This window comes from Bactrocera tryoni, chromosome 4 (genome assembly GCF_016617805.1).
Source record: "Bactrocera tryoni isolate S06 chromosome 4, CSIRO_BtryS06_freeze2, whole genome shotgun sequence".
NCBI classification, from domain to species: domain Eukaryota; kingdom Metazoa; phylum Arthropoda; class Insecta; order Diptera; family Tephritidae; genus Bactrocera; species Bactrocera tryoni.
In genome coordinates, this window is record NC_052502.1 from 39,757,897 (window position 1) to 39,769,634 (window position 11,738).

The 11,738-nt window shown below is 35.8% G+C and overlaps 2 protein-coding genes across 2 annotated transcripts; both read right to left on the bottom strand.

The window, feature by feature from the left end:
* Window positions 1-235: 235 nt before the first annotated feature.
* LOC120773431 (adhesion G protein-coupled receptor A3) lies at window positions 236-7,049 on the bottom strand. The gene is made up of 4 exons (XM_040102311.1): window positions 6,590-7,049; window positions 6,309-6,527; window positions 6,033-6,246; window positions 236-5,418 (listed from the first exon to the last, which is right to left on the bottom strand). Exons 1-4 carry the CDS (start codon window positions 6,802-6,804, stop codon window positions 985-987), a joined length of 5,082 nt encoding a protein of 1,693 aa, XP_039958245.1. The 5' UTR covers window positions 6,805-7,049; the 3' UTR covers window positions 236-984.
* A 2,876-nt stretch (window positions 7,050-9,925) lies between these two features.
* On the bottom strand, window positions 9,926-11,455 carry LOC120775582 (26S proteasome regulatory subunit 6B). Its single transcript, XM_040105817.1, has 4 exons — window positions 11,352-11,455; window positions 11,216-11,299; window positions 10,712-11,159; window positions 9,926-10,653 (listed from the first exon to the last, which is right to left on the bottom strand). The coding sequence occupies exons 1-4, from the start codon at window positions 11,373-11,375 to the stop codon at window positions 9,980-9,982; spliced, it is 1,230 nt and encodes a 409-aa protein (XP_039961751.1). The 5' UTR covers window positions 11,376-11,455; the 3' UTR covers window positions 9,926-9,979.
* Window positions 11,456-11,738: the final 283 nt, after the last annotated feature.

Sequence of the window (11,738 nt, forward strand, 5' to 3'; positions counted from 1 at the left end):
GGGAATAAAAGACAGAAATTTGTAGAGTAATGATGGGTTAAGACAATCGAAACGTCTTATGAAGACCTTCTTCCAAATAGCAGTCATACACTAGGTTTTCTAAAGACTTTACCATTGTATAAAATAATGTGGAAAAATCAGAGGGCACAATATACCTTTAATCAAACTATATACGTATGGAAGTACTATCTGTTGGGATATATAAAATGTATAACCAATAACAAGAACAACGTAATAAATATTTTTAAAATTTGTGTTTATTTTATCTTAAAGCTATTAACCTAAAACATAATACAAGTTAAAATGTACAAGTTATTTACGAATTTATTTAATAATTATTATTATATATATTACTTATTACTATTATTACTATATCTTACATCTTTGGCTACTAAGTATAGCAGTCAAGACATGTTACCCTCAACTGAGTTGCCTCCGCTTCAGTGCCAAAACAGCCTTATCTGTTATATTTTGTATTCAATAATTTATGTTTATAATGTTTAGTTTCTATTGTAGACACGAAATATGCTATTTTTTATAAAAAACTTATGTAATATTCTTTGTATGACTTCAGTTCTCTAGGTTGATTCCAACATCAGAATAAAGTGTCTTCAATACTAAAAACAATGATTTTTAATTGTACATACCTATGTATATAAGTTATAAAAACTTAAAAATGCTGAGTAAGTCAAGCTTAATAAGAGCCCATGTGGTAGCTTGTAAAATATTTCATCACAGTAAGCTTTAATTAATCACTTGTATTCATACTCTTTTAGGCAGAAAAGCGCAATTCGCCAACACTTGCGAAGTAAATTTGCTTATTTTAAATCATTATATTGCTTGCCGATAAACATACATATGCAATACGCATATATTATGTAATATAAACTTGAGTATGAAATTGGTGGCTTGACTTTGGATTGGCAATAACATTACATCCTTGGCAAGCCAACGTTAAAGTTTTCAGCAAAGGAGATTACATTTCTAACTTCCCTTAACTTTTTGGTCTATATAAGAAATTATGCTACTTTGACTACTATCATCCTCAACTGCATCATTAGACGCTTCTACAAGCGGTTTCGCTACCACACTATATGACGAAAGGCTTGTTGATTTTGTTTGAGGTGAAGGTGTCGTAATCGGCATTGATGCTACCTCCGCCTCGGTATCCATGCATTTCAAATTATTGCTTCCATCTATGCTGGTAGCATTGGTGGGAGTGTGATGATGTTTAATAGCTTCATATAGTTCATCAATTGATGGATCGTTATCACTCATTTGATGTCCTAACGTATAATCACTTTTAGGATTTTCATCTTCAAAATCATTTAGCGGATCTTCTGTGTCGCTAGTGTTTGATGACTGATAGGGAAACTCTTCGGTTAATGTAATGTTTAAGTCGTTGTCAGGCTGAGGTTCGTATAAGCCATGACTTCTTATGCTAATTTCAGAATTTTGGTAATTCAAATCACTTTCATTTGTCGGACTAATCGAATGAGCGGTATTTGCGTGTGGTAAGCTGAAGACATTATTTTCGCTGGCAGACTCATATTTATCGGCAAACTCGGCCTGTTTTAGTTTACGGCATTTAGGAGTCCTTTGGTTGTCACTAACCAAAAATGGTACACTTAAGGAACTGGCATTCCAAGAACCCACTCTACCATTCTCTAAACTAAAATTTGATGAATTATTTGAATGTTCGTTATTCAAAAATCTATTTGAAGTATCAATGGAATCATGTAGATTGTTAAGTGACTTGGAATGCTTTGGGTTGTGTCGAATTAAAATACCCGCCATAGAGGATTCTTCAATGTTAATTTGGTTTGTAATGTGTAATGTATTCGATATATAAATCTCATCTGGCTTTAAATCAAGTGTCTCTGATGGTTTACTTATTTCATAATTTGTAACACTTGGTAAACCGACACTATTCATTGCATTAACATCTTCATTTTCCATTAATGGTGATGGAGCCTTTAATGGGCTAGAATGCTTAAGCAATTCCGGTTCTGCTGGGAACGAAATTGCTGAGGAAACTGCCGATGCATTTTGATATAACGGAACTTTTTGTTCATCCGAAGAGTCATCTTCATTTTCAATTTCTTCTTCACGCTCACTTAGAGTCTCAACACAACTGGGTTTATTTGGTCGATTTGAGTTCCTAACTTTTATGATTTCATGTTTCGGTTCTTTTGTCTCAGGTATATTAGTATATATATTTGCAACAAAATCGGATGCACAGGGGCGGTTTTGTACTGAACAATCGGAATTCATTCTAGACATAGCTAAGCCATTTCGATAATTCTCCATCGGTGTATAGTGTGGCGACTTAGAGCCAGCATTTGTATAGGCATTCGATTTATAATAGATGTTTGTATTGTTCACTTTGCTACCACCTCTTAATAGGGTAATAGCATTGTGTCGTTTCGAATAGATGTGAGCATTTTCACTTCCTGTCAAAGATGAAATGTCACTAACGTTGTCCAAATATTCAACGCGCTCCACTTGCCGTTGAAGTTCAAAATTATTGCGTTTCGCTAAGCGCTTTTGTTTTTTAAAAAACTTTCTCGCTACTATTATTTGATTGGGATTATAAAATATTTCAGCACTTGGTATTTCGCTAGTGATGGGGACAGTGGTTAGACTGTTGACAGCCATATGGTGATTGTTGATGATAGATGTTTGATTTACGTTTGACGAGACTGTGCCGAGTAAAGGACAATCGAGATTTTGTAAAATTTGATCGGTTTTATGTGAGTTGCTTTTCATACTGCGTACACTACTACTACGATGTCTTGAGCATTGGCTATTTGTTCGGGAACCGGACATACTTACATCATAAACGGCTGAGGTTTTATTTGCTGGCAAAGCGGAAGGCACATTTGCATCATAGTAACTCTGTTCATAGCTTTTACAATTGGCATTTGTTAAACAAAATCTTCGCCCCCAAGCGCTTCTTGTATCATTTCTAGACAATGTGTAGAATAGGATTAAAAATAATCCAAGCAAACAGCAAGATGCCGCAAACACCATACTGTACATTCGATTAGTCGTTAAATTTTCTGAACTTTGGTGAACAAATATTGCTGCTGATATCCAAGATACAATGAATAGGATCAAAAATAGTAAATGAGCTCGCAAATGTGTTATATTCGATCTTTCGAAGTCATCGACTATACTGCTCACTGGATTACTAAGGGTAAGACTTCTATATTGGTCGACCCCTGTAGAATTATGATTAACCCGTGACACAGTGTTTTGCTTTAAGTCCAGCCAGTCTAAATCAATATTTTCGGTAGCCATTGTATTATCGGCAAAGTGTTTATTTGACAACACATTAATGGCTCTCTGAGACATATGGCAATATATACATAGCATTAGTATAACAAGAAAAATTAAAAGTATTATAGCCGGAACAAATAATGCGTTCAATGACGATGAATTATGTAGAAAACAAAATGAATATGAAGCATATTCGTTGACATTAACTGCGCTCGATATACCACAAATTATCATTCCAATACCCCAGCCGACTAAGTATATACTAAGTATTGGTTTTTTAAATTGTACTTCCTTGGGCACGTCAGGTTCAGAGGCTACTTGATAAGTTTTGGATAAACCTTTGTACAAATTGCTAAGACATACGCACAGCCATAACAAAACAGATAAAGAAAAGTAATGTAATAAAATTCCAACTACCCGGCAAATATGAGGATATTCTGTTTGGTATATGCCAAGTACAAACACGGCTGATAAAGATGAAACTGACAGCCATATATTCACCAGAGAGTGCCTTTGTTGACGATTCATTCGAATTGCTTTGCGAAAAATTACAAAAGTAGTTATATTAATCCACGAACATAAGAAAACAACTACGCTTCCTATATATACGCTTACAGGTGCGAATCTAAAAGTAGCTCCTGACCCTTCAGTTATATAGTCATTAAGGTATTCAGGGCGTTGCAGAAGCCCATAGTAACCCAACCGACTACAAGTGAACAACAATAGGCCACGGTGAAAATACAACTTTCGACATTCCCGCGGATTCCAAATATTTAAATTATCATCCCACCACGCTGGTATCGGCGAACTTTTTTCATTATGAAAAGGATGTACTCGTAACATGATGAATATTTTATCACTTATATCAACTAACGGTAATGACTCCATTGACTCTTTTGATATTTTCGCTCCGATAACTGCAGATGTCAGCAGTAAATTTTGTACTTCTGGAAAATTACTATTTTTGTCCATAAGGCCAAACAGATTTCCATTTCGAAAGAGTGCAACCATAAGTCTAATTGATTTTTCAGTTTTATCGAACAAGGAAGTTACAGGAATCTGAATAGCAGCATCGATATACCTCTCGAACATCGGAAACGTGTCATTAGAAGTGCTACATTCAAAGTTACGATGTTCTAAGTTATTAACACTATTTAGCCATGTGCACGATATACCAGTAAATGAATCAACATGAATGTTGAAAAAGTCCACGAAAATATTTCTGGAAATAGACAACTGGTCATTACTGATGTCTTGATCAGTGGGTGGTAAAGACTGAACATGCGATGATGCTGTTTCGATTGTATTCAAAAAACTAAGACATGTTTCAAATTTGGTTTGCGCTTCTTCAAACAGACGCTTTGGCAACAATAAAAGGTTTGATACCATACTTAGTAGTAAGTATGGCATATCTTGCTTATACGATATGTAGTCCAAATATTTCTTCAAAGTGCGTGCAATGAACTCCAAATCCATAGGATCCTTAATATTATTCAAATATATTTGAGTATGTGTGAAATTTTGTAGCCGTTCAGCAATTTCGAATGCATTATTTTTTGTAAAATTCATTTTTGAAAAATGCTCTAAAATTTTTGTAGTTTCACTTACGAAAGGACAAACACTTGTATCTAAGTTTTCCCATTCTCCCATTGCATTGCAATTGTATGTGACTATGAGCCCTTCATTTTCAGCACATCCCTGACTAACAGTTTCTCCACGTATAGCTTGGGGCCAGTAATAAGTTCCCTTATTTGTTCGAACTATTGTGGCTTTACAGTATGTAGTGTCTTTTGCTATTACAACTACTGTAATTGCTTTAGATAAATTCGCCTGTTGTGAATTTAATGTGCAATCCCACATTCCAGAATGATTTTTAGAAATTTGTTCAATTTTGAGGATAGAATTGAGTATACCAGAGTCAGAGATGTGCTTTGTTGAGATATTAACATCGGTAAAAACTTTCTCTGGGTCGTTGTAAATTATATCATCAGTTGAGTTAGAGCCGCGAACTTTTTCTGACCAACCCCAAAAGATATGGGCCCGTGATGAAGGAATGTCTTCTGATTCTCGAGCTACCTCTAAGGCAACACGGGGAGCGCGACATTTTAGTACTAGTTGATCTCCTTCAAAAACAATCTAGAATACAAAGAAAATTATTTAACTGGTAATATTTTGTCAAATTAATGTAATTATTAACTTAAATTGCGATGTAACGTTTGTATTTAATTATTTGTAGTTAATTCATGCGTATCAACATGTATTATAGGCGCTGATTCCAGTGATGCGAAAATAAAGAAACGAGCTTAGATCGAACAGATCTTTAGATGATAGATTGGTTGGTTGAAATGGTAATAGTTAAACTAACATAATATATTAGCGAAGCGTTTGTGAAGTATCGTGTTTAAATTATCTTGTAAAGCTGAAAAATTTCTACTCCTCCGTTTTCTAACAAAGTGTTTTTACCATGTAAAGGATATTGCCACCGAATTTTTGATTGAATTTCGGTAGTATGGAAATACAATTTGGTATAACTTAGTTAAATATTAATATTACTCGTTCTATATGTTTTCTTTAACGATATATATATTGTAAAACATGCCAATAAGTGAAATTTGTGGTGGACATTCTAATTTCTAAATAACTTTAATATACTTCTTTTATGTATTTCTCTTGAGGGTAACTCTTGGCGTTCATATCAAAATTTAACTTTGCTCTGCGCATACGATTTTTTATATTTATATTAATTTTACCTGATTTTTTAACGGTATTAGTTCCAAAAATGTTTGTAAAGGAGATTCGCAATGTAAATCCACGCCAACTCTTAGTTTTTTCAAGAATGTATCTTTAAAGTATACAGGTGATTCGCACTTAGGTGAAGGCTGCATTTTTATGACGCGATCAGTAGTCCAAGCTAAGAGCCAAACTAAATCACAGTTACATACTAGAGGATTATTTGAAATATCCCTGAAAAACATTATATATTTAAACATAATTTGGTGGAAAAAGCGTTCAAGTTCGATACTTACAGGTACTTCAAATTTTGCATAAATTCAAAGGAACCAGAAAATATATGTCTAATAGCATTTTTACTCAGTTTTAAACGTTCCAAATTAATTAGTGATGCTCCAAATGTGTCCTTGTCAATTTTTCTCAATAGATTTGAAGACAAATCTAAACGTTTCAGCTGCGTTAAACTATTGAAATCGTCACTTTGGATGCTTGTGAATGCATTATTGCTTAAGTCACTATAAAATATATTAGAAACCATTAATAATATTTTCTGGTAAATATAATAAAATTTTCCTACAGCGAAATCATATGTTTTCCAATTTCAGAAAAGTCTAGGTTTTCCCAATTGGAGATAGTTGTCTCTGCAATACCACCGCACTTAACTCGTACATTGGAGCTATTATCTGAGGCTGCTTTACACTGGCATCTAACCGGACAAGAATTTACAATGTTTGCCAAAAACGTGTGCATTGGCCAAACTATAAGCCAAATGTAAATACTTTGCACCCGCATTTTGATTTTTTATGAAAACTTTTATTTATAGACACATTCCAAAATAAAAACTGAATACCACTTTTACTATGTTGGAAGAACTCTTTATGGATAGATGTATTTTTGATATACTAAACACAATTTCCTATCTGTGTTCTTCCATTAAAATACGTCAATATACATTTATTTTTCATTTGTAATATTCATAACAAAATAACTTTAAAATATGTTATATACTTTTAAAAACAAATATTTCCAAAAATATCTTTTAAGCGAAAAGCCAATAATTTAAACATCAACAAAAACGCTCTCGGAGTAAACTGTTCCGTTTCCAAAGCATTTCCGTGTTATTCTAAACGTTACCATATAACCAAAAAATTTACGGCAATTACACCCTTGGCTGTGTGCCAAACGGTAACATTTTTATCCTTGCTGAGTTAGGGTAAACAATTTTCCAAAGTGTAAAAAAATATTAAAATTTCTTTTGCCAAAAATTTAAACATTTACATTGTTGGCGGTGTTGGTACTGATTCCAAGATAGATGAAATTATCTACGACTTCGAAGTTATGACTTCTAACAGTGACGTGAGAGCTAAGTCGCGAGTCGCGAGATATTTCGTCTTGCCCTAGTTCACTGCCAGACACATTTGCCTTGCTTCATTATCCAGTCTGAAGAAAGCAGAGCTAATGGCGCCGGAGTTGATGCCAACGATATCAATATCATCGGCGTACGCCAGCAGCTGTACACTCTTATAAAAGATTGCACCTGCTCGATTAAGTTCTGCAACTCGAATTATTTTCTCCAGAAGTAGGTTCAAAATGTCACCCGAAAGGGAGTCGCCTTGTCTGAAATCTTGTTTGGTATCGAACGGCTCGAAGAGGTCCTTCTCGATCCTGACGGAGCTTTTAGTGTTGCTTAACGTCAGTTAACACAGCCGTATTAGAGCAGAGCACACTTATATTCCAATCGTTAAGCATACTTTCAAACGACGATATTCTACAAAGTAGCTGATGTATGCTCCATCAGTTTTTCGCCGCCGTGTTTGAATAACTCGACCAATGGCATGTCTGCTCCATCGTCATCGATTGAGGAATCGGGTTCGCCTTTTCCTGGCGTTATACTTTCATTGCCATTCAGAAGACCGGAGAAGTGTTGCCTCCATAATTTTAGTATGCTCTGGGCTTCGGTCTCTAGATCACCTTTGGGGGCTCTAGAAGAGTATGCTCTGGTCTTGAAACCTTGATGAATTTTCTTATGCTGGAATATAGTACTACAGATAACCATATTTCGGTCCCCGGCGAAGTCGATCAGCCTCAACCCATTTGTGTTGGGTGGACCGTAGTGCCAAAGTTATCTTTTTTGCCCACCCTGACGTTGAAGTCTCCAAGCACGATTTTGATATCGTGGCGGAGGCAGTTCTCGTAGGTGCGTCGGGGAGGACGCAAATCAACGATATGTTGAAGAATTTCGCTTTGATGCGGTTCATCGACCGGGGTGAATGACAGTACTCGGCGACGGAGTCTCTCTCCCACCACGAATTCCACACCAAATTTGCCCCCTTTATATGGCCACTGTAGTAAACGCCACAATCACCACCGGAGTCAAACAAGCCACTAGCATGGTTTCCGTAAAGTGCACAGCACCACCACAGTACTTTAACCAAAAACGAGCTTGATCCCTTAAGGGATCGAGAGTTGAACTACAATACAGTCGGCAATCATCCGTAGTGTTTCGATGTAAAGAGAGATATTTTCTATCACCTCGTACGCTGATGATTGAACGATATTAGAATAATAGAATCGATGCTCCTTCACTCCTCACACAACCACGATTATTGCCAAAGTTCAGAGCCGGAACAAAATCCTCAAGTCACTAAAAAAAACTTTGTTGGCAACATATAAGGCAATCGGCCTGACGGTCCTTCACCACGCCGGACGGCTATGGTCCCTTGGATGCAGTCAAACACCGTCGAGGGAGCTTCAGACACGCCAGAACTATTCGCACATAAGGCAATACGCCTACCAGACTTCGGACGCAACTAACTTCAGACGTGCACTGACCATAAACACCTTTATCGACTTCCTCTCAGTGAATGACGTACTTGAAATAAAACCACCACCCATTACAGACGATTACTTCGAGTTGCCGCGAGGATCGATAGTGAGCCTTGCGCAGCTTCGTTCGTGATGCTATAGCAAGTAAACTCCTGCTAGTCTGCCCACCAGGATTATTCCTGCTGCCCACTGTAGCGTTCTTAGAGCTACTCCATACCTGCCAGTAAGCGTGGGAATAGTCTGCGTCAGCATTTTCTCACCAACTGGCAAATTCTTCGCTACTCCAATATCAGCGCGGTCTTAACGACAACAACAACAACAGTATCAGATGCAGTTACAGCAGAATCGCTGAAATTGTGCCAATCATAGGAATCAGGCAGGGCTCATATTTTTCAAGTTTTAGTCTTAAGCCAGACTTTAAGAAGACCTTAGAAAATGAAATTGTAAAAGTTAAAATCCAAGTGGAGAAACAATTTGCTTAAATAAAAAAGTTATCAAATTGTAAAAGTGGAAATTAAAATTATTTTCTGGACAACAGCCGTAGGACTGAATCAATAATTTATATGATCAGCATGCATGCCCAGCTAATCCTACACATCTGACACTCCTCTCCTTATGGTCCAACTCCGTCGAGACAGGACGTTTTCTAGGCCTACCCTAACGGGGACTAGATAACCGTTACAATAAAATGTGCGTTAAAAATGTTTGCAAACTCGAACACATACGTTTGTTTATCAGTTTTTGCACAAGGCCTTTAAGAAAAAAATTGAAACTTTGTTCTGCGCGCTAACAAAATTTTTTTCGATGTGACTGTAAGTTACCGTTTTTCATTTCGGTAATGTTAAACTGTGGTGAAACACTATCACTTTTTGTGCTGTTACACGCTCATCTTGACGATTTCTCTATTCAATATCCAGAAGTCTACTTTGTAGGAATTTTGTGAACTATGTATTCCGTTTTATAGAGGAAAATTAGACACAGGCCAAATGATGCAAGGGTTTGCAGAAAACATACAAATGAGTTTTGTGAATTTTCAGAAAGTTTTAACACAACGTCAGTTAAACAGCTTCAATACAAAATAAAAAAATTGAATATTAGAGCAATTTTAATACACAATTTTTAGAAAATAGCTACAAAGTTCTTATTTATAGAACTCATGCTCTTGCTCATCTTTTTTGATGTTATTTTTATATCCTTTCTCGAAATCCTTTCCTAAAACAATATAACGATTCTCTCTCACAGCATGCATTCCAGCCTCTTGACAAATGGCGTTTATATCCGCACCAGATATTTTATCTGGGCGTGCCACAAAATCTTCCAAGTCAACATCCTCACTTAAATTCATTTTCGAGGTAATTGTTGAAAATATCAATCTCTTTTGTCTTCTGTCTGGTAGTGGAAATTCGATTTTTCTATCCAAACGGCCAGGGCGTAAAAGTGCTGGATCCAATGTATCTGCTCGATTGGTTGCCATAATAACTTTAACATTTGTCGTTTGATCAAATCCGTCCATTTGATTCAAAAGCTCCAAAAGAATACGTTGAACCTCTCTATCTGCACCAGTTTGAGCATCAAACCGTTTTGTAGCTATAGCATCGATTTCATCAATGAAAATTATAGCCGGAGCATTTTCCTTCGCTAAACGAAAAACATCTCGTACCATTCTAGGACCTTCTCCAAGATACTTCTGAACGAATTCTGAACCAACAACACGTATAAATGACGCAGTGGTATGGTGTGCTACTGCCTTTGCCAACATAGTTTTTCCACAACCAGGTGGTCCATACATAAGCACTCCTCGGGGAGGGTCAATACCTATAAATTGGGATTAAAGTTTATTTGAATTGCTTTGCTAATTACCATTATTTATTACCAATTTGTTTGTACAACTCGAAGTGCGTCAAAGGTAATTCAACAGCTTCACGTATTTCCTGTTTTTGCATATCCATGCCACCAATATCTGCGTAACTAACGTCTGGCTTTTCATCAGGTTGAAGCATAGAAATAGAACTATCGGCTTCTGGGGGTAGTACGTCTACCAAAGCATTACTGTGTTTATGCAATGCAACCGATGCCGAAGGTTTTAATAATTCTCGATCAATCGTAGATAATATGCGAACATAGTAATTAGAACCGGTAGTAGAACCCACTATTCCCGTATTCTGGTCAACAGCTTCCAAAAATTGCCCAATAACCAATGGGACCGATTGAATACGTTTAACCTCCTCTTGAGCATGAAGGTATTCTTTCTTTAAATTACGTTGTTCGTCCTTAATATATTCTTCTTGCACTTCCAAAAATTCGAGTGTTTTTTGGAGTTTCTAAAAAAAAGCTAGATTAAGTAAATACCAATAAAAATATTCACACATTTCATTACCTTATATCTGACATATAAATCATCTATGTCAAGTTCATCTAAGGAACTATGCGCATCCTTTAACTTAAAGTCAAGTATATCCTCCTACAAATTTTAAGGTATTTAATATTAAAATAAACAATTATATTCTGTATACCTTTTCCGGAATAAGTACATCCATTTTTGAGTGTAGTAATTATTGAACGCACAATATAAAATTTGTAATGAAAATGACTGGGTAAAATTTTAAAGCCTTGCCATTTCAATAAATACTGCATGGTGATGCCATATTAAAATTATTATGGTATGTGAATCTGTTATACATTAGGTATATTTGATTGCAGCGAACTATTATGCTATTATTTGTTGAGTATAGAAAATATGCGAATATAATTATTAGATTATTAAGGTTCTCCTTTATTACTATAAACTTACTTACTTGGAGTTATTTTCGCCTAGATCCCAATTTTCGTGTACATATTTTAGGATTTGTGTTTAATTTCTATATTGTATAAATAGCCAATTGTGAATACAAAACAAGCAA

Bases quoted from the DNA above. Each gene is read 5' to 3' on its own strand.
- LOC120773431 (XM_040102311.1), bottom strand. From the start codon at position 6,804: ATGCGGGTGCAAAGTATTTACATTTGGCTTATAGTTTGGCCAATGCAC. The intron at 6,528-6,589 runs GTAGGAAAATTT...TATATTTTATAG, and splicing joins GGAAAACATATGATTTCGCT to TGACTTAAGCAATAATGCAT. The intron at 5,419-6,032 runs GTAAAATTAATA...TTTGTATTCTAG, and splicing joins TAATACCGTTAAAAAATCAG to ATTGTTTTTGAAGGAGATCA.
- LOC120775582 (XM_040105817.1), bottom strand. From the start codon at position 11,375: ATGGATGTACTTATTCCGGAAAAG. The intron at 11,160-11,215 runs GTAATGAAATGT...GCTTTTTTTTAG, and splicing joins ATTTATATGTCAGATATAAG to AAACTCCAAAAAACACTCGA. The intron at 10,654-10,711 runs GTAATAAATAAT...CCCAATTTATAG, and splicing joins CGAGTTGTACAAACAAATTG to GTATTGACCCTCCCCGAGGA.